Source organism: Pinus tabuliformis, chromosome 1_2 (assembly GCF_031772625.1).
Source record: "Pinus tabuliformis cultivar Carrire ecotype Pingquan chromosome 1_2, CPIR1, whole genome shotgun sequence".
In the NCBI taxonomy this organism is placed as follows: domain Eukaryota; kingdom Viridiplantae; phylum Streptophyta; class Pinopsida; order Pinales; family Pinaceae; genus Pinus; species Pinus tabuliformis.
In genome coordinates, this window is record NC_142298.1 from 1,309,333,724 (window position 1) to 1,309,356,261 (window position 22,538).

The window sequence follows — 22,538 nt, forward strand, 5'->3', positions numbered from 1 at the left end:
AAGGAGATTCATTTTACTCATCCATTTTGCAACGCACACTTGAAGAAAAGTACTCGTTAGAGGAGGAAGAGAATTCAGATTTCTTACCTTAATTGGGCCGCAGGTAGGAGACAGGACAACGTGGAAAATAGGCAGTGTAGGAGCCTTTTGAGGTTGTTTTGGGGTCTGTTCTCACTTGCAGGGAGGCCGAGTTAGGTAAGGAGAAGGGCAAGTCTGTATTGGGGCACCGTTTAGGGACAAAAGCTACCAAAGATGATGGTCATTTGCTACAAGATCGTTGTGTGCTAGGCCGCAAGCCATAGCACCACAACTAGGTGTGCGAAGGGAGGTTTAAGGGGTTGGTGTATGCCTATGACAACAGCGTGGTATGTCGCAGATTTTTGGAGGTTGTTAAGGGTTGTTCAGGGATTGGTTAAGGGTTGTTGCAGCCTGCAAAAGATGCCCTAACCAGAGACAGTCAAGAGCAGCGTGGGACAGTAGACTTGAAGCCAGGATTGATATGTGTTGGGTCAAAGAAGTTGACCAGTTTGGATCAATAGTTGTTGTAGCCTGTTGGTGCCGTGTGGAGGACCTGTCGTGGTGTCCAAGTGTCCATCTTAGGAGCAGAACCGACAGTGTAGTATTGGGCTTATTTGGACTATTGGAGGTCAGTGCGTGGATGTCCAAAGTAGCCCTAGACTAGCAATCTTGAAATGACGAAGATAGTTTAAGATTGGGTGAAATTTGCAGCCTTATGAGTAGCTCTTTGATGGACGAAAGAGGCTACTAGAATGCAGATTGGAGCTCGCAAATTGGCCAACCTAGAGAGCTGATTGATGAACCCATGTACACGCAACAGAACTGACATGCAACAGTGTTAGGTGGCAGCCCTCCTGGAGTCTCGATGTGTTGTCCTTTGAAGGACTAAAGGGCAGCTAGTGAGCAGTACAGAAGCGAAGGACCGACAAGACAAGATACAACATCAAAGTTGCAGCGAAGTTTGTCATTGTATCTTGTATACCATAGATTGTTGTATTATTCAGATTTGGTTTACTATAATGAAGATTGGTGAGTGTACAATATTGTACAATTTTGTTAAAAAGTGTGTATATTTGTGCATATGTGATTTACTGCTTTATATTTTCGCTGTACAAAGTAGTTTATGATTGAGATTCTTGGTTTGGTAGCGTCAGTGATTTTAAGACTCTAACCTATACCCAAGGTCGTGGAAATTCAACATTTTGTTGGCTCCTAAGAAGGGCTCAATGCAATAAAATTGAGTAGATTCTTAGATCCTTTCTTTAGCCCAAGTATGATGGTGAGCAAAAACTTCCTCTGATTCCTTGGGAAATTTGTCATATGCCCAAAGACAAAGGTGATCATATACTTATCAAAGTGGCAACTCAAGGTCATACAATGGCCACAAAGTCAATAGTAAGGTGCCTTGAGTGATCCACCACTTGGAAAATTCTCTTGCATCACCAATTTCACACTGCTTAGCATCTACTTTTGATCCAAGGCCCCTTGGGTTGTGGGATATCATCTCTTCCTCTCAACTCTTTAGGGTGTCTAGTTCCATCATCTAATGGGGCATTTGGGAGGCCCAGAGGTTTGTCACTCGTTTGATCATAAGAATCTTCTCTAGAAGTCGTGCAAGGTAGGCTTTGGCATGACATTCTATTTGGAGTGACTAAATAAAGGGAAGTGCACTTATGAGTGCCAAAATTTCAAGCTTGCCAACTAAGTAAGGAGAGGGTCTTTTTTTGGAGGGATTTGTGGGAATCTGCATCCAGGAATTGGAAGCATTTGAGAAAGTTATCCCATCAAAAGGCTCTTTTTTCCTTATGGGAGGCTTAGAGGTTTATTTCTCCTTTGATTAGATGGAAATTCTTTGGGAGTCGTGCAACATGGAATTTGCCATGACATCCTATTTGGAGCCAGCGAAATCAAGGGCAATGTATTTCCCAACTAAGCAAGAAGGGGGTCTTCTTTAGGAGATCTTTGGTACTTAGGATCCAAGGGTTGGAAGGATTGGAGAGAGTTAGCCCGCTAGAGGCTCTTCTTCCCTCTAATAAGCTAGTTGTCAGTGACATTATGGGTTTGCTCCCTCGTGAGATCAATACAAGATGAATATTGACATGCAAGGCCTCTTTTGGACAGATTAGGGATGCAGGTTTGGGAAACCATTTCAGCAGTATGATTCAAAGAAGCTTTACTTTCTTCTAAATTGGAAGCACTCTTTATCTACTATAATTAATAGTATTTGGGTGTCTTTCAATCCTAAGGCTATGGTTGCAGAGTGTTTGGTCACTTAAATTGAGCTACAAGCTCCAGGTCTTTGCTTGGTTAGTTGTTTATTCGGAGATGCCCTCCAAAGCCAATATTGCCAAATGCAGGATAACAGATGCCCTGTGCCCCTATTGTAGCCACTCAGGGGCCTTGAAACATATTTTATGGGACTATTGTATTGCTAGACCATGTTGATGGTTGGTGTGGGACCAACATTCAATGCTACTACAGGGACAACTTCATTGACATGCAGCTCTTCTTGGTGACTCTGGGTCTTTGGTATTGTCCCATTTATCCAGCATTTGAGACTATCTCCGGATTACAACTTTATTTACAATTTGGAAGCGAAGATGCAATGTCTTCTCTAATGATGTCGGGACTCGGTTCAGTCCAATCTGTTTGTCATTCTTGGTGAGAAGAGATATGCATGCAATTGTCTGTTAAATTTCTTAATCAAGAATGCCAACGAGTTAAGTAATTTAGCCTATATTGAGTTTATTGCTGCCCTAGTTGCTTTAGGAATATGATATGAAAATTCGTTGCATATAGCCTTCCGTTTCTGGTTTTAGTTCTTTCAGCTATCTTGTAAAATTTTCTGTTGTAAAATAACAGGCATTTCAAAAAATAAGGGCCGCACGATTTTTTGTGCAACGGATGTAAAGTGGTGAAGTGTGATATATTGGAAATCGCAATAAAATATAAATCGATTACAATCTCCCCACACCCTGCCATGTTTGCTCCTGGTTGACTCGTGCTCAACACCTACCTCATATTAATTTCGGGCGATTGATTCAGTAATGTGAACCGTATTATGGCAAAATCAATCTCATATTCATTGCTGACGTTCCATTCATTGATGTTAACTGGGCTGTATATAGCTTAATTAATCGACCAAACTTTACTAGAGCCGAACTTTCGAAATTTTGCTCAGTTAGACAGAATTTGATAACTATGTGTCAGATAATATATAAGCAACGGTTTAACAGATGAAGCAATACATTTATATAAATGTATGAGAAACAACCATAAACCCAAGTGATAATGCAATATGAAATGGACCTGGTTGAACCTTAGCATAAAGCGATTGGTTATACGAGAGCCGATTGGGTCTGGCTGGTGGACAGATTCTATAGGAGAATCTCTGGATGGGAGTATCGTTGCCTTTCTTTGGCCGGGAGAATTATTTTAGTACAATCCATTCTCAATCAACTCTCTGTTTATTGGGCGCACCTTTTCCATCTCCCGGTGAGTATTATCAACAAGATGAACAGTCTTTCTGCAAATTTCATATGGGGGGGTCATGCTGATAAGCATAAATTTCATCTTATAAAACTGTCTGGAATCTCCCTCCCAAAGTCGATGGGCGGCTGGGGTTTATCAAATTTAAGAATCTTTGGTAGAGCCCTCCTGTGCAAGTCTTTCTGGAGAGCTATACAAGATGATGGCCCGTTGATCCGGATTTAAGCAGGAACGCAATAGATTACAAAGATAACCATAAATACAGAGATGCGATAACCATAAAAACAGAGATGCAACAGAAATAATAATATGCGATAACCATAAAAACAGAGATGCCGCGGAAATAATACTTCATTTAATTAATGGAGAATACTGAAATATGCTTACAAATAGAAATAACCCAGCTAGGGCGATGGTAGCTTATCTCTGAGAAGAGATGTGTCGGCTACATGCCTTTGAACTGTTTCCAACTGTCTTTACAATGAGGCTCGAAGGCCTATTTATTATTGAGAAACAATGGAAAACCCTTAACATTCCAAAACCTAACCCTAGAAGATGAAAACGCCAAACTATGGGCCCCGTTTGGGTAAATTGGTACATCAACTTCCCGGGGTCGTAACTTTGGCATACGATCTCCGTTTTACGCGCATGATAGCCCGTTGAAAAGATCTTTCTGAGGACTATAACGCAAACAACGATTTTTTATCTAAAAAATCGCAGGAGCGGGATTTCCCAAAAAACGTCGTTTAGGGCCTCAAAACGGCTCCGGAAGTTTAGGACCCGAAAACTGCTAAAAATAGTAAATTGTGCTATAATTAAGGAAACTGAAAATGTCAAGAGGGACAATGGTGGGGGTCTAGGTGGACTTGGCAGGTGGCCACCAATATCCACCTGGATCACCCGTGGTGTCATCTGATAAAATCGAAATATCTTGCAAATAAGAATTTTCAATTCTGGTATCGTAGAGGCTCTATTGGAGCAGCAAATGGATCCCCCATATGGCGTAGTTTTAAAAGGATAGAGGCGCTCTGCTTGCAGCATCTGATCTGGCGCTTTCAATCAGGGAATAATATCATTATAGGCAGAGACCAATTCATTTGCGGAGCTGAGGATATTGAAATACAGGAGTCACTTCTTCATCACTTCCACAGAAATGGCATCTTTTATTGGGACAAACTGATAGCAGATTGGCACGGCCCCATACCTCGATGGAAAGATTCAGAAGAGTTAAACATTCCCCAAGAGCTTGCGCAGCAATGGATTAGCGTTAAGATGAGGCTTCAAATCGGCGGACTCTTCAGGACAAGAGACTCGGATTTCTTAACCTGGAATATCCCTAAGGAGGCAGAGAAAATATCAGTCAAAGGTATTTACCTGAAGTTGATAGAACAGAATTCTTCTGGATCCCCGATTTTTCCTCCAATCTTCTGGAAAGATGGCTGCCCTATGAAGATGATCCTCTTCTCATGGCTCGCTTTTCACAATCGAAACCTGACATGGGAGAACTTATTGAAGAGGGGATGGAACGGACCTAACATATGTTCTTTATGCAGAGAAGACGAGGATTCAAATTTACATTTATTTCTGAAATGCAAGCAATCATATCTCATATGGCAGGAATTAGAAAGAGTTTATGGATTCAAGCTAGATATGAATGTTTCGATCCAGGTATGGTTCATAGAATGCAGTAAGCGAAATGTCCTATGGCGTAGAATTTGTATCTTATCCATGTGGTTTATATGGAAATGGCGAAACACCTGTATCTTCAACCACTCAAATTTTTCTTTTGCTAAATCATTTGACTCAATTTCTGTATATTTAGAATCGCTCCCACAGAAGAAAATTAAGAATAAATGCAATCCCTCAGCCAGGTCTTCTCCTACTTATCCTCCACAGCCTACAGCATATTTCGACGGGGCTGCTCAAAGAGGTCATTGTGGATGTGGATTCCACATCAAGATATCTGAAAAATCTCATTTTTCTTCCTTCTGGCATGGTGGACAGGGTTCCAACAATCTGGCTGAAGCTATGGCACTCACAGGTCTTTTAAAATTTTGTATATTCCTTGGCATTCAACAGGTGGCCATCTATGGCGATTCAAAGCTACTGGTAGATTCGGTTAACAGGAAAAATTTCATTTTGGCTCAGCATCTGTCAGGATGGCGAGACAGAATCAACTTCTACTGGAGCTGCATGGAGCAGTGCTCTATTCAGCACATCAACAGGGACAAAAACTCTACAGCCGACACTCTCTCCAAAATGGGTCTATCTTCCTCTCCTGGATACTGGCATCTTGAGATAGTATCAGATGATACAACATATCAGATCAGTGATTTTGTTCTACCAGACTTTTAAATCTCTATTTGCAAGACAGTCTCCATATATAGAAAATTTGGAATCAGATAGCTTCAGATTAGCTTCATAAACTATATGCTTTTCTAAGTAGATCACAGGTCTTTTGATTTTTGTAAACATCTGGATCTGAGGATGTATCACAGACATTTTATATTTCTCGCTTTTTTTTCTCTGAAAAAAAAAAAATTGATACAGATGAAACATGAAATAAATTGATGGAGATATCACATACTCTGAAAGGCGTGTGGGCCTGTCCGCCCATGGTGATGGCTGTGGAGACATTTCAGCACTCGGCCTCTTTATGATAGTATGTCCGTGTTCCTTACCTGTAAACAGTCTTTTCCCGGATGCCGTTATAAAGCCCTATATATTCTGCAGTGCAGGCCGAGCCCTAGAATGCTTCATCAGGGTGTGTCACAAGGAAAAAAAAAATACTTGTGCTTTTAAATTTATCTAAATGGTAATGTAAATTCGTTAGATATAGTGATATATATAGATTTATCTTGCTTGAATATAATGAGAATCGATAGTTTTTGTAGAAAAGTCCAAGCGATGATGGTCTTTTCAAGTTTTACGGGTAGAAAAAGTAGTCCCCAACCAATCCGGTTACGACACCTAACCCATAATAAAAAAATCAATATTACGAGTCATTTAAAATCTAAAATTAAATAATTCACCTTTGCAATCACTACCATATAGGCATTATAAAGTGGATTAATACAACCCTTGATCATCGGACATGGTTTTTAATTTGACAAAGACTCAAACGGCTTCTCCATAGCCTCTAGCTTGTTATGAACCAAGAATATCAATAATACCTTGAGGCTGGGTAAAATTGGTAAATCCAAGGGTGTTCGTTCCCTAATAAAGTAACACTTTAGGTGTCTAAAGAGTGAAATGACCCACTAATGCTTTTGGCCACCTCTAAATGGTCTTAGATCTTGAGGTTTAAGTTTCTTTTTGGCAACGATGGAAAAATATGTTTAATTGAGTATGGTGTACCAAATAAAGGGAAGTATGGCATCTTTGATTGTTGTTGACTTTGATAAAATTGCAGACTTTGACTTATTGACCAGATTTGACTTTGAAGCTCATCTGTTGTATATTGGTTGGTTGATTTTTTGGATAGTCAAAGAATTGACTATGAATCTTTTATTGATGAATGGAATCATTGTATCTCTTTGATGAATATTTTATGACAATCTAATAATAAGAAGAATTTGAAAGGGTTTTCCACCTTGTGGGGTTTTTCCCTGGTCTTTGACCAAATCTTATGCCTCTTATTACTTTTGATTGTCTTCTATTGTTCATTGCATTTGTTGTTCTATCTACAATTGTTATTTGTTACTCGAAGATTAAAATTGATTTGAAAGTGATTTCTAATTGATCTGAAAATGGAGGAGGTGGTCAATTTCCTCTTCTCCAAAAACAAGGACCATTTTCCGATGCTTTGCAAGGAAAAATGGGTCTTAACACAAAATAGGTTTTCCAAAAGGTCTCTTCAAGTTATGAGTTAGTTTTCACATGTAAAATAAAGCATAAGCAACAGAACATCACCTAACTCATACAAGCATTCATGAAGAGCAGAACAAAGGATTTGGTGATGAAGTTCACCCCTCCTGGGCTACATCTTTGGGCCTGCCAACATAGCTAGACTGCTCTATATATTCAGTGGAAAAAGGAGTACATAAAAGTTTAATGATAAACATGTGGTTATTTCCCCTTCAACGAAATGTTCTCCAGCAAATACCTCTCACATTAAACAACATGACAACCTACAGTCATCATGAAAACGTCAACAACACAAGGCGTCTCCTACAAAGACCCTGTACTCCAACTGAAAATGAGCATATAAGCACTTCAATTGCACATTGAAGGAAAAAAACAAAGCTTTCATCAACAAGACCTACTAAGAAAAGTATAGATGAGTTGAACCCTGCAAGTAACAGATGTTGCAGTAAACTTCTGAATGTAAGAAAAGCCCCTACAAGGCCTTCTCCATGCTCAAACACCTTCAAGAACTTCTCCAAAACATTGATTGATCCATACACCCTTGGACTTGAACCTGTAAAAAGTCTCTTTATATGTGCTCAAATCAGCAAATAGATGTCAGAATTAGATCCAGAATGTCCAAAAACCCCTATCTAAACTCTTCTTGAGCTCAAATTGGGAAAAAAACTCCCAAAGATATAGCTCTACCAGCTCTCCATGTAGTTTTGTTGTTATTTCTCCTACAAATCGGACTAACGGACTAATTTTCCTACAAATCCGCCCCATTTTCCGCTACGGAGGTGAAAATTTTCGCCCTTTGACGGTGCAATTTGTTGGACAATTAAATTTTCCAATAACCTCTATGCGCAGAAATTCAGGCCATGTGGCTGCGTGATGGGCCTTAACGCTCACTCCCGCCACTTAGAACCTTAACTTTCGGGGTTGTCATCATGTAGTGCCCATAGGTCCAAGGGTCGGACCAACGGGCTGCCCTTTCCACCGGAGCTCCCATCACGGTCCGTCATGGTCCTGTGTAAGGCCATATGGCCTAGGGCTAGCCCCCTTACAAGTGCCCTTCGTTGAGCGCCTTCACCATGGTCATGTGCGCATTCATATGGCCAAGGCTAGGGATGGGGTTAAGACCCTCTTCGTTGGTGCTTTCCATGTTAACGCTTGTGGTATCGTGGGTGGTTATGACCAGGGGATAAGCCTGGTCCTCGGGCCCCATCCCTTCGTGTTGTGGTCATATGATGTCGGATACGACCAGGGCCCGGGGCTAGCAGCCCATCTCCTTTCCCCCAAACTTGCGTCAAATAAAACTTAAATTTAGGTTTTGTCCATAGTAATATAAGAACCATCGTGAGGCCTAGTGGTAATTCGTTGCATTGTTAACTAGGAGGTCAAGGGTTTGAATCCTCTCAGGCCTCTGGCTGACCATACCAAATTTTATTGCGCCTTGGGGATGCCATGTGGCACCATCCTATTGGTCCACACAAAAGCAATCAAAATCGACCAAAATTGACGAATCAAAAACTGACACTTGTCAGCACCCAATTGGTCCGTACCTACACAGTCACCCCAGCTGATGTCAGCGGTACAAAAGCCCAGTTAGTTGCCCAGTCAACAACCAGCTCATTTTTTAGTTGTTGGGTCAAACGATCATAATGCGATAACTTAATCATTTGATGTTGAATTAAGGTGAAACGAACATCTTTGGATTCAGAACGATAACACTTCGACTTGATACCGATTTCAATACTTTCTGGGCACTTTCATTTTTGAGCTAAAATTTGATCGCTTGATCACACCTCCCCACTTGGAACTTTTGGACTCCAAAAGTTTACTTCTCCTAGTAAATAAAATGAGATTGAAACTCAAAATCACCCAAAAACTCAATCCAAAATGCTTACTTTTCAATCAATGCCCTTCAAGCCCCAATCAAGGCACTTCACCTATCTTCTTCGTGAAGATTTATTGCCCTATAAAGAATTGAGCCAAAATTTCTTATCGCTAATGCAGGAACAAAACAATGATGAGTGGAATATGAACATTCTCTTTAATCTCATCTTTGCACGGTTCAAAACAACTTCATCTTGAAGTTCAATTGTTGAAGACAAACTTGACTCCATCTTGGAAATCAGAAGCAAAATAAACTTGTTTTACCATCCTCAAACTAAGCTTGTACACAAAAGTACACTTCTGCCAAAATTCAATGACATAATTGGCTTTGCCTACAAAAACATAGTCATCTTGTACAATCTTAAAACAAAGATTTTATTGTCCTCTGGGATGACTCTAAGTCAGTTAGTCATTCCAAAGCATCTAAAATGTTTTGTTTGTTTTTAAGGTTTTTGGATGACCAATGATATGAATTATTGAAAACAGGTGCTTAAGCCTTAACAATTACTAAATTAGATGAAAGGGTTGTTATTTGTCTAGCTATAGTTAATTGATTTAAAATGTGTGAATAGTAGAATATTGATGAAATATAACTTGCTGAATATTTAGATAGAATATTTGATTGGTTATAAGCAAAGAATATAGGCAAACAATGTTTCATGCAAAACAATATATATATAAACGAATGCAGTTTATAATAAAAAATAGTCTTATAAGCTAGTCCCTAGTTATTGTTGATAACTTCACAGGGGATTTAAGACTAACTGATACTCAATATCATCTTACCCAGATCTATGCATAAAGACTTAAATATATGAAGAAAGACATAATGAAATAAGCACATATGAAAAACTTACTAGGAGACAAAACTATAGAAGGCAAATTCAGAATCCTTTCATTAACTTGGCAAATCTCCAGCTCAGTTACAATTCTGTTCTCAAATCTCATCCAAGGGTTCAACCCTTAATAACTCGAAGGAGGAGTTATTTATACAAAAATTCTTCTAGATATTTTCAAAACAAAAATACAAAAATAGTACAAAACTATAGGAATTTCAAAACTGCTAAGTGTTGGCACTATTCTTTAGGAATCTGTTGATGATGTGGTCCCCAAAAAGTGTTGCCCAGCTGTCCTTCAGTTGTTGATGAAAGTTACTCGATAACTTCACACAAGTGATCCCATCGGTTTTCACTTGGTATAGAAAGATTTACCAATTTCCTATAAACTTCATCAACCTTGGTGTACTTCTCAGAAAGTGGGATTATTTACAAAAAGATGTTTAATCTCATGCTTAATAGTCAAGTCAAAATCTAGAGCTTCTAACATTTGATTCCCTGTAATATGGCCCTTTATGCCTGCAAAACTTGCTTGATCTATTGCTATAGTATAAGCTTTTGAAAATACTCCTCCAAAATGATCAACCTGTCATGTGGGGCCACTAATCTTGGTAGTCGTCTCTGATTAAGTAAATTAAACTTAAAATGAAACCTTTGGACAGAAATCTTCAAGGTTTGGCACTTAGTTTCTAATTGAATCATAAGGTTATTTTTCTACAAAACCTTATTGATCTCCAAAATGGTTTATGTTCTGTCTAGAATCTCAATCTGCTCCAATTTGGGCTTGGTTTTTGAATTAAGAACTCTAATCATGTCAGTAGCTTCACTTGGTTTGTCTTTAAGAAGTTGCTTCACTTCATCAATGGATACCTGACATCTGTTTATAAGTTCCTCCTGCTCAAAAATTATCTGAATGGAGGGCCATACTTTAGTTATGGCCTGACTAATATCTGCCCGAATGATTTCCTTGGCTTGGGCCAAGGTTTGAGCCATTAATGACTCACTCTGAAACTCTTCTATTCTTCTGTTCAACCTGTGTGTTTTCTGCATTTCTTCAACATACAAAGTATCATTCTTTATCTTCTGAGCTTCCAGATTCTTAAATTTCTTATGAAGCCTTTCATTTTCTTGTTTCTGGTGAGTCAGCTCCTATAAGAGTTTGTTCAAATACCCTACTGTCGATGTAGATTATGTTGTGGTTGATGTAGATTCCCCTGTTGTTATGGACACCGTAATAGGAATAACTGTGAAGGGAGCTATGGGTAATTGAGTAAATTGCTCTTTTTCCTTAAGAAAATTCTCAATTTTCTCCTCCATGGTCTTTATCTGTACATTATGCTCAATGATCAGCTTGAGCATTTCTTCCTTGTGTTGTTCACTTTTTGCTATCTCCTTGGTCTGAGGGTCCTCTGTAGAAGGCAGTTTAAGTTGCTTCCTCAATGCTGCAATATCTGTGCTTTTCTTTTTCATAATATCTTCAACAGCTTTAACATCAGTGGGGTCATATCCAATTTTTATCACTAAGTCTTCTAATGACTTGACCCTGTTATCCTTTGCTAAAGATGTGATCTGAAAATCACTCTTGAGTGACCTCAGTTAATTTATTAATGAATGAAGGTATTACAGACTCATGTGCTGGTGTGTGTCTATGTTATTTTAGGCAACGGATCGATCAGATTTCAAAATACATAGACACTGGAAAATGGAAAATAGTAAGAGAAACACAGTAAGAAAATGCAAGGACACAACAATTAATAAGGAGTTCACCCTATCCTCCAGGGCTACGTCTCCGGTCCAACTTTCAGTGTTGGCCTTCTTTTATTGTGTCTTTAAAGTAGAGATTTACAATGAGGAGCTCAATTTGAGTCTCTTGAAACAAATAATTCTTGGTAGGGTGGTTCTTCGATCCCGCAAGCCGCTAGAGTGCACAGACTCTTTTCCTTACCAGATCTTGACCTCTCTGGTCTTTAATGGGAGGAGCCCAATGTGGTACTCAATTCCCGACAGATCCTCTCAGGGATTGCTTGAACCTCTCAAGCTTTCTATTTGCTCGATGCTACCTTAGGTCAGCTCGGCTCTCTATTTCTCTGCTTCTTGCTTCACTGTCTTTTCTTCACTTTTGCTCTCTCTCTGTCTTCGTTCTCCTCTCTTCCTTCATGTTATATTCTGTGTTTGTTCATGGCTTAAAGCCAATCTATCCCTAACTATTCTCTTCCTCTTCCACCCCTTTGGATCACCTGTTGCTGTTCGCTTGGAGTTGCCTGCCTTTGCGTCATCACCATCGTCCACAAGGAAGTGGTCACAAGGAAGCGACTGAGTAGATGTGCATGTAAGCTGGAAGATCAAGGCGAAAATCATTCTCTCCAATCTTCTCAAGTATCTTGAAGGGTCCATACCTAATAGGCTTTAGCTTTTTACCTTCACCTTGCATCCTATCATTGCTGATATACAGCCAGACTTGGTCACCAACTTGGAAACTATGCTCCATCCGATGCTTGTCATACCTTGCCTTGTATTTGGCTTGGCTCTTTTCCAGTTGTTCCTGTACCGCCTGGTGGATCTCTTGGATTTGTTCAATGAACCTAATTTCCCTATCCACATCACTGTGTCCCTCAACTGTGGTGTCTTTACCAAAGACAAAATCCAAAGGAGACCTTGGTGTGAAACCAAAACAGGTCTCAAAAGGAGATCTCTGTGTAGAAGAATGTTTTGCTCTGTTGTAAGCATGTTGCACATAACACAAATGTTCATCCCAAAGCTTAGGATGTTTGCTGCAATATCCCCTGAGCAACTGGATCACTGTCCTTTTGACTACTTCTATCTGGCCATCAACTTGTGGATGAAAAGTTGTACTTTTCTTCAGTTTGGTGTCCATCAATTCCCACAGACTTGACCAAAACTTCCCCACAAATCAGGTGTCTCAATCAGATACAATGGAAGTCGGTAATCCAAAATGAACCCATACATGTTCAAAGAATAGTTTTGCGGTTTGTTCAGCTGTAATCTATTTATTACAAAGTATCAAAATACACATTTTGCTAAACCTATCCACAACAACATACATATAATCATGACCTTTCCTAGATTTAGGCAGTCCTCCAACAAAATCCATGGAAACACTTTCCCAAGGGTGAGAAGGAACTGGTAATGGAGTGTACAAGCCTAGTTTTCTATTGTTTGGCTTGCTTTTAGCACACATAGTACACCCTCTTACATATCTAGAAACTGTCTCATTCATTTTTTGCCAATAACAAAATATTTGCAGCTGTGCAACTGTTTTACCTACCCCAAAGTGACCTGATATTAGAGAAGTGTGTGGTTCTCAAATTATCTTTACTCTTTCAGTTTGTGGAAGGCATAACTTCCCACAATAGTATAAGAGTCGGTCCTTTACATGATAATCCAATTCTTCTACTCGTTTGACTTAACTTAAAGTTGCATATACATCTTTAAAGTCTATATCTTGAGCATATTGTTCAATGTAGCTTTCATGTAGCACATAATTATGCTTAAGTATAGTAGATGAATTTATAATGGGTCTAGATAACATATTTGCAACTTTATTGTGTATGCCCTTTTTATATTTGATGACTAAATGAAACTGTTGTAGAAAACCCATCCATCTATAGTGTCTTGATTGCTGCAACTTAGTTTGGGAGTGTAGATATTGAAGTGATTGATGATCAATATGTATTACTGTCTCTTTGTCCATTAAGTAATGTTTCCACTTTTTCACACTCTATACTAATGCATACAATTCTTTATCATATGTAGGATAGTTAACTACTGCATGATTAAAAGTCTTAGAATGATAACATATGGGTTTACCGTGCTGTGTCAACACTGCTCCCATGGCATAGTCACTGGCATCTGTTTGGATCTCAAATGGTCTCTGAAGATCAAGTAGTGCTAGTACAGGTGTTGTACTAATCTTTTCTTTCAAGGTGTCGAAGGCTTTCTGCTGTTTGCCTCCCCACTGAAACACCTTGTTCAATCTTGTTAAAGCATGTAAGGGAGCTTCAATTAAGGAAAATTTAGAAATGAACTTCCTCCAATATTGTGCTGCTCCTAAGAAGCTTCTAACTTCTGTAGCAGATTTGGGTTTAGGCCAGTTTACAATTACTACCACCTTAGAGGGATCTATCTTCAATTCACCACCCCCTACTATATGACTCAAATAATTCAGAGATGTTTTGCCAAATTCACGTTTTGAAAGTTTAACATGATTTTTTTCTCTTTTCAAAACATCTAGTGTCTGCTTAACATGCTTTAAGTGTTCTTCCCACGTTTTGCTAAAAATCAGAATGTCATCTAGATACACAATAAAAAAATCATCAAGAAAAGGTCTGAGTACATCATTCATTAATCTCATGAAAGTAGTAGGAGCATTAATTAAGCCAAAAGGCATAACCAGCGACTCATACAATCCCTGCTTTGTTTTGAAAGCAGTCTTCCATGCATCTTATTCTACAAATCTGGCCTAATGGTATCCACTGTGCAAGTCTAGCTTGGAGAAATAAACAACTTCTTTCCATTGATCTAAAAGATCATCTATGCGAGGAAGGGGATAACGATTTTTTATTGTTATCTTATTCAGTGCTCGGTAATCAATGCACATTCTCCACGAGCCATCTTTCTTTCTCACCAAAACGATTGGTGACCCACATGGTGATGTGCTAGGTCTGATGAACCCTTTCTCGAGCAACCCCTGCACCTGCTTCTTGATTTCAGCATTCTCTAAAGCAGACAACCTGTACATTCCAATGTTAGGCAATGGAGCATCTTGCTGCAAAATAATAGCATGTACTATTTCCTTTTTGGGTGGCAAACCTTTAGGTTCTTGAAACAAGATATCATACTCTGAAACAACCTTTTCTAAATCAGCTTGCTGTTTAGCATTACAACCCTCAGATACATTGGTTTTATCAAGTTTCTTTTCCTTTACAACCATTAGTAAGAATTGTTTGCATGAATTTATCATTCATTTCATCTGCCCTGAGTTTATGAGAGTATAATTATTCTTGATCTTATGAGCTCTTACAAAGTATTCGATTCCATCTTTAAAAAGTAGATATTTGTTCTCAGCTCTATAGAAAATAGCTTTTCTATCATACAAGTAATGACTTCCTAAAACAATTCCACATATATCCAAAGGAATTATGTCTAACTCAACCTCATCTACAAATGTTGACCCAAAAGAAAACTTGAGTTTGCACTGTCTAGTGACTTGTAGTTGTGTTTTATCATTCAACCATCCTAATGGGTATGGTTTCTTGTGAGGTGTAGTTACTAATCCCAACTTCTTTACAATTGCTTCAGAAATTAAATTTACTTGTGAGCCACTATCAAACAAAGTATCAATCTTTTAATGTTTGGAAATAACTCGAATATGGAAAAGCTCATGTCTTTTTCTCTCATTTTCTTCATCAATAGTAGATTGTGCATAATTACTAGTAGCTGCTTCAGAATTCTTACCTCTTATACCTGTGGTTGTAATGGTTGTTTCATCTCCTGAGTCTGACCGCAAATCTTTTTGAATAGCTGCAACAGTCTTCTTCTTCTTGCCCTCAAACTTCTTAGGTCTCAGCTCTGTATGCAGAATCCAACAGTGCTCATCATCATGCCCTTCCTTTTTACAGTGAGTGCATGAAGCTTTGCTTTTCTGTGCAGTGTTAGCCTTCCTTGCTTTCCATTTCTTCTTTCTTTTCTCCTTATTCTTGCTTGCAATGGGTTGGGATGGTCCCCCAACTTCTGGATTTCCATTCTTTCCTCTAGCTTCTAGATGAGTAGCTTGTACAGATACCTCATCTATACTAGTGGGATTAAACATAAGGATGGTGTGCCTCATGTAGCTATGTAGACCACCGATGTACTTCAACAGAGCCTTAGGTGAGTCTAATGAGATTCCTAGAATCAATGCTCTCTTTCTAAATTCTTGAGTGTACCCTTGCACACTTTGCCCTTACAACTGTCGAAGAGTTTGCCAACTCATCATGGCTTGTTGCATGTAGGCCAATGGATAGAACTGCTTTTTTATTGCATAAACAAATTCACTCCAGACAGAGATTGTCTTACCATGTCTTTTCATGTCAGCTTGGGTCCTACCTTCCCACCAAACCAAGGCAGTGCCTCCAAGGCGCAGGCTTGCCAGCTGAATCTTGCTCTTGTTTGAGTCGATATTCTGCACTCTGCAATAAACATAAATTTGTCTAATCCAATTGTCTAGATTTTCTACATTTAACTCTCCATCATATACAGGTAGATCAAATTTAACATCTAGTTTGATCAAAGATGCTTTCTTTTTGTGTTCAGGGCTGTTAGGAGGTGTGAGAAAGATTTCCTCTTTCCCTTTTCCTTTTAAGTGGTCATGGGAGTGAGACTCATCTTCTCCTTTGTCTTGTTTAGAGCCTGATGAATCTTCATCCTTATGTTTTCTAAAGTCCCTATACATTTCTTCTACCATGGACTTTATGGCTAGGAAACTATCTATGAATTGAGGGTTTGGCCCCATAGAACCTTCCTTTGACATTGTCTTCCGAGGATAGACTCTCCCAATTTCAGGATTAGTTTCGGCCAACTCTCCTTCTCCTAATTTGAGCTTTGATCTAGTTAGCATTCAACAGCTAAACCAACACAAGCTTGTCTAACCTTACAGCCTAAAGCTCTGATACCACTTGATCTGAAAATCACTCTTGAGTGACCTCAGTTAATTTATTAATGAATGAAAGTATTATAGACTCATGTGCTGGTGTGTGTCTATGTTATTTTAGGCAACGGATCGATCAGATTGCAAAATACACAGACACTGGAAAATGGAAAACAGTAAGAGAAACACAGTAAGCAAAAGCAAGGACACAACAATTAATAAGGAGTTCACCCTATTCTCCAGGGCTACGTCTCCGGTCTAGCTTTCAGTGGTGGCCTTCTTTTATTGTGTCTTTAAAGCAGAGATTTACAATGAGGAGCTCAATTTGAGTCTCCTGAAACAAATAATTCTTGGTAGGGTGGTTCTTGGATCCCCCAAGCCACTAGAGTGCACAGACTCTTTTCCTTACTAGATCTTGACCTCTCTGGTCTTTAATAGGACGAGCCCAATGTGGTACTCAATTCCCGACAAATCCTCTCAAGGATTGCTTGAACCTCTCAAGCTTTATGTCTGCTCGATGCTGCCTTAGGTCAGCTCGGCTCTCTATTTTTCTGCTTCTTGCTTCACTGTCTTTTCTTCACTTTCGCTCTCTCTCTGTCTTTGTTCTCCTCTCTTCCTTCATGTTCTATTCTGTGTTTGTTCATGGCTTAAAGCCAATCTATCCCTGACTGTTCGCTTCCTCTTCCGCCCCTTTGGATCACCTGCTGTTGTTCGCTTGGAGTTCCTTGCCTCTGCGTCATCGCCATCATCCACAGGGAAGTGGCCACTTGTCCTCTCACGAACTACGCCAGCTCTTCCTCGTCAGTTCGGTTTTCCAGTTACGCTGTGGTATGACTCATCCGCCAACTCAGCAGTCAAATCAGACGTCAAACTTCTCTATGCCATGGCTTAATCCCCCGTCAAATTCAGTTCCTCCATTAGGCACAATCTCTACCGTCATATCTAGAGCTCCGAGGTCCTACGTTGTTCGCTCATTTCGCGTGGTTGACTTGCTGTACCATTAGCGCATTATGAGAGGTAGTTTTCTCTCTCATCCGCTGGACACATGTCCTACGCTGAATGGAATCGCTCGCTTTCAGCCAAATCAGTTTACTGCCCAAGGATGCCCCCAATATACTGCTGGTTTTGGAGCATGGGTCCGGCCTTTTGCCTTAGCGCCTTCCCCATGGTTTCTCGGCTTCCCATGCGACCGAGCGCTCAGGGCCTTTCCTTCTCGAGGGGTTTTGCCCAGCGATGCACGATAATTGCTCATCAGAAATGGCCTCTGTTTCCCGATCCGGGCTTCCCAAGTGCCAGTTTTGCCTCCTGTGCGGTCTCCATGGGCCTCGGTCAACGCGCTTTGACCGGGGTCCTCGTCGTTCCTTGCTAGCTGCAAACTGCCACTGTCCAGAGGTCTTCCTGATCGCTCTTTGTTCATAATTTTCTGAGATCTGTCCTAATTTGATAGAGTCATGGAACACTGATAATCTTCATGGATCCAATTCGGATCAAGATGATATTTTCTCAATCTTCAAATGTGATTGCACGTTTGACAGAACAGTTTTGTGTTTTGACAATGCCATAGCAATATTGGTCATGGTTGAGAAAATCATCTCACTAGACTGCCTATGCATGTCCATTTGATCAATTGGGTGTATCTGATTAGCATCAAAAGAAAGTACAGTCTTCTTGTAATCAAAATAATCCTTGGGAAAAGGCACTTGAGCCTACAGAAAAGCCATTTGCATTCTCCCCCTTTCATTGTTGAAAGTTTTCAACAACCTGTGATGTGAAATAGAAGTCTACTTCCAAAATTGTGCATAAACATTTGCCTTTAAATCTTCATTCTTCTGCTTGATCTCAAGGAAATTAATGAAGACATTTGACTCCTTTGTTTCACTTGCTCCTGCAGATTGAGTGATCTCTAAAAAATTATGTGAAGCAGAAGAACAACATGGAGTAGTGATTACAGGTTCTTCTGTCCCTATGGAAACCCGTGAATCATCCAAATTGATGATGATAGGCTCCTTCTGACCTTGAGTAGTAATAGTGCCTTTGGGGTCATTCCTTGATTTCTTGTGATAATGAATGAATTCCTTTTCTCCAATTGCTGATGATGAAGATCCTTCTCTGGGCCTCTTGTCATGCTTGGTTTGAGAAGTAGGAATCTAAAGAGTAGGAGGTAAAACTTGTTCTTCTGCTTCTTGAAGAGTATTCTCTTCCCATTGTTCTTTATTTATGAACTTCTCAATCTCTGGTCTTGGTGTATGATTGTAAGGTGTGGTTTTGAGTCCCACCCTTAAGTCTAAGATAATATTGAATGGGTCATAAGACCAGGTGAAGCTTGGTTGAAAACCCATCTATTTTAGTATGGCATCTGCTTCTAAACCTGCCCATATAGTATTACAAATGAATGATCCTACCTGTGCCTTTATCTTGAACTGTGATCTCCTCTTCCCTGAAATAAAATGAAGCTCATCCATATTCACCATTTGCCTAATATATTCCAGAGAGAAAATTATCATTAGAACATATTTGGGCAACTTATATGGAGCTAATTCGCAACCATATACTCTAATCTCTGTGTATTTCTGGTAAAGATACCAGTCTCCTGTTCTAACTTGATCACTGAGATGCAGAATCCTTTTAATTTCTGTACTAATCCTGGGTTCACTCTGACTACTGAGAAGTTTTGCAACTGGGTGAGAAGCTCAACTTGAGGGAATTTCATGCCAAGCCATATTTAGGTCATCGAGATATCAAAAGGAATTGACAACAGTGAAGAAGTTTTATTATTGACCAAATTTGAAGAAGGACGTGGTTGAGTTTGTGGCTATATGCTTGGACTTTCAGCAGGTGAAGGCCGAATGTAAGCATCTAGGTGACTACTACATCCGATTACGATTCCAGAGTGGAAATGGGAGGTCATTTCCATGGATTTCATCACAGGTTTTCCGAAGAGATCTAGACAACATGATTCCATCATGGTTATGGTGGACAAGTTGACAAAGGTAGCGCACTTCATTGTAGTGAAGTCTACTTATTCAACTAGTGATGTAGCACATGTTTTCATCAGAGATGTAGTGAGACTGCATGGTGTTATGAAGAATATTATGTCAGATAGGGATGCTAAGTTTGCTTCTAGATTTTGGAAAGAGTTATTTGGAGGTTTGCCTCCAATATAGCTTATCATCCACAAACAGATGGACATATGGAGAGGGTCAATAGGATATTGGAAGATATGTTGAGGATGTATGTGATGCATCAATAGCACAAGTGGGAAGAGTATCTTCCACTGGTTGAGTTCGCTTACAACAACAGGTATCAGGAGTCTCTAAGGATGAGTCTGCTTGAGGCATTGTATGGGTGGAGTTGTAATACTCCCATTAATTGGACTAATCCAATTACCAACATGTTTATTGGACCAAACATGTTGGTGAAAATGGAATAGGAAATGCACATAATAAAGAAGAGTGTGAAGACAACACAGGGTAGATAGAAAATTTATGTAGATCGGAATAGGTTTTTTAAGGAATTTCAAGTTGGGGAATAGGTGTACTTGCATATCAAGCACAAGAAGAGCTCCTTGTGGATTGGATCATGTTCCAAGTTGGCACCTTGGTTTTGTGGACCTTCCAATATTCTTGAAAGGATTGGGCCAGTAGCCTATCGACTTGCAATGCCTCCAATAGTGAAATTCCATGATGTTTTCCATGTGTCATTGCTTAAGAAATATGTTAAAGATGTTGATCATGTGATTGACTGATGTGTATTGCAAGTGGAGACAAATGGAGAATTCCAGACGAAACCTTGGTGTATATTGCAGAGAAAAATGCTCATGCTCCGGAACCGAGCAATCGAGCAGGTTAAAGTGCAATGGAAGCACTTTGGGCCCAATGAAGCTACATGGGAGATGGGAGATCAAATGCGGGTTATGTATCCTTCCTTATTCACTGGTTGAGCAGATCCTTTGGTATATGTTTTGGTGTGATGTTTTGGTTTATCTATATATGTTTATGGATGTAAATACCGCCATGAGTTGTGTTATAAAGCTCCAATAAGCAGTATGGGTGTCATGTCATTATGGTTTTCATGTTGTTATGTTGTCATGTTGGTTTGCTTTTCAACAGGTTGAACATTGTAAATATTACATCGAGCTAAGTTATAAAACTCCATGAGCATATGTTTTGCTTACATCCATCTTGCTGGTTGTAGGTGTCATTGAACACTGAGGATGGCGTTCCCCCAAGGGGGAGGGTTCTATAATAGCCTTGGTGAAAATTCCATGTAAATAAAGTTAATAAAAGAAAAATAATAATTACAGATATAAGACACTAATTCCAAGTTGAATGTTGGGAAAAAGATCCTAGTGTGGGTGTTTATTTGGTTTATTATGGCTTAGGAAATTGACAAAGGCAATGTCAAAGGCTTTGGAGAGGCAAATGACATTTTTGGCAATTATTTATGAAAATAATGGAAATTAGGAGAAAGGGAAGGTGAAAGGTCACAGGTTTCATGTGAGGAGGAAAATGAATGAAAATAATGGAAATTTGAAGAAAATAGAGGCCTCATTAATGAAAATGCTTTCGAGGATTAGTTTGTTATGAAACCAGCTCAAGGAAAAGATAGAAAAGACAGATCAATGCCTTAAAATTCAGCCTCTTCGAGGGGGCAACCTCCTTTACATTACATAAATGAACAATTCTTGGATGATTCAAATGAAAAAACCTCCTTTCTATATATAGGAGTCTAAGGAGTCACAATATAACCCAGTCGACCTAACAATAATAATATAAAGCCACAAAAAGAACAATAGAGCGATTCTATGGGGCATAGTAATAACAATATGGGCACAACAATATTAATAAGGGGTACAACTACAATAGTAATGGGGCAATCACTAGTATTATAGGGACCCAACATGCCCCTCTCCTTCAAAAAAGTGTTATCCTCAACGCTTGAGTAGTTCTGGATGCTTCTGTATAAAATTCTCATCCTCCGATGTGGAATCTTCAGCAGATAAGTTCTTCCACTTGATAAGATACTCTGAAATTGATCGATTTCGTAGCTGTCGAGTTCTTGTTTCTGTGACTGCTTCTGGTTCCAATATAATTTTTCCTTCCTCGTCAAGTTCTAGCAATATTGTTTGAACTGGGAGCTTATCGCCTATAACCTTCTTTAAACATGAAACATGGAAAACCGGGTGCAATCGAGAAGCTGCAGGAAGCTCCAATTTGTATGCCATAGTACCAATCTTTTGCAACACCTTGTACTGACCATAATACTTTGGTGATAATTTATTATCCTTCTTAGCTTGCTTGAGGGACATTTGCTTATATGGTTGTAGCTGTAGGAATACCCAATCACCTACATCAAAACTTCTTTCGCTGCGATGTTGATCTGCCTGTTGTTTCATTCTATTCTGTGCCAACACGAGGTTATCCTTTAAGAGTTGGAGGACTTGTTGTTGATGTTCGATGTGATGTTCCACTGCTTGAACCTTAGAATTTTCTCTTAAATATGATGTGATGGATGGTGGCTGATACCCATAAAGTGCCATAAATGGGGTCATTTTTGTTGCTGTATGGAAGGAAGTGTTATACCACCATTCAGCCAGAGGCAACCATTTGACCCATTGTGTCTGTTTATCAGATACAAAGCAACGAAGATATCCTTCCAAACATTTGTTTACTATCTCAGTTTGCCCATCAGATTGAGGATGATAAGATGATCTATGAGCTAACTGAGTACCAAGACAAGAAAATAATTCTGTCCAAAAATTTCCAGTGAAAATGGATCTCTGTCACTTACAATAATCTTTGGGT

At 39.4% G+C, this 22,538-nt stretch overlaps 1 protein-coding gene across 4 annotated transcripts in view; it reads right to left on the bottom strand.

Moving 5' to 3' along the window:
- Positions 1–6,322, bottom strand: part of LOC149211019 (mRNA export factor GLE1-like) — a 532,145-nt gene extending 525,823 nt beyond the window's left edge. For 2 of the 4 annotated variants that reach the window (XM_089396862.1, XM_089396865.1), the window contains exon 1: positions 6,095–6,322. In XM_089396862.1, the coding sequence (XP_089252988.1) occupies positions 6,095–6,144 (50 nt within the window). In that variant the 5' untranslated portion in view covers positions 6,145–6,322. The remainder of the gene's footprint in view (positions 1–6,094) is intronic. The other 2 variants (XM_089396864.1, XM_089396863.1) reach the window with 1 other exon arrangement.
- Positions 6,323–22,538: the final 16,216 nt, after the last annotated feature.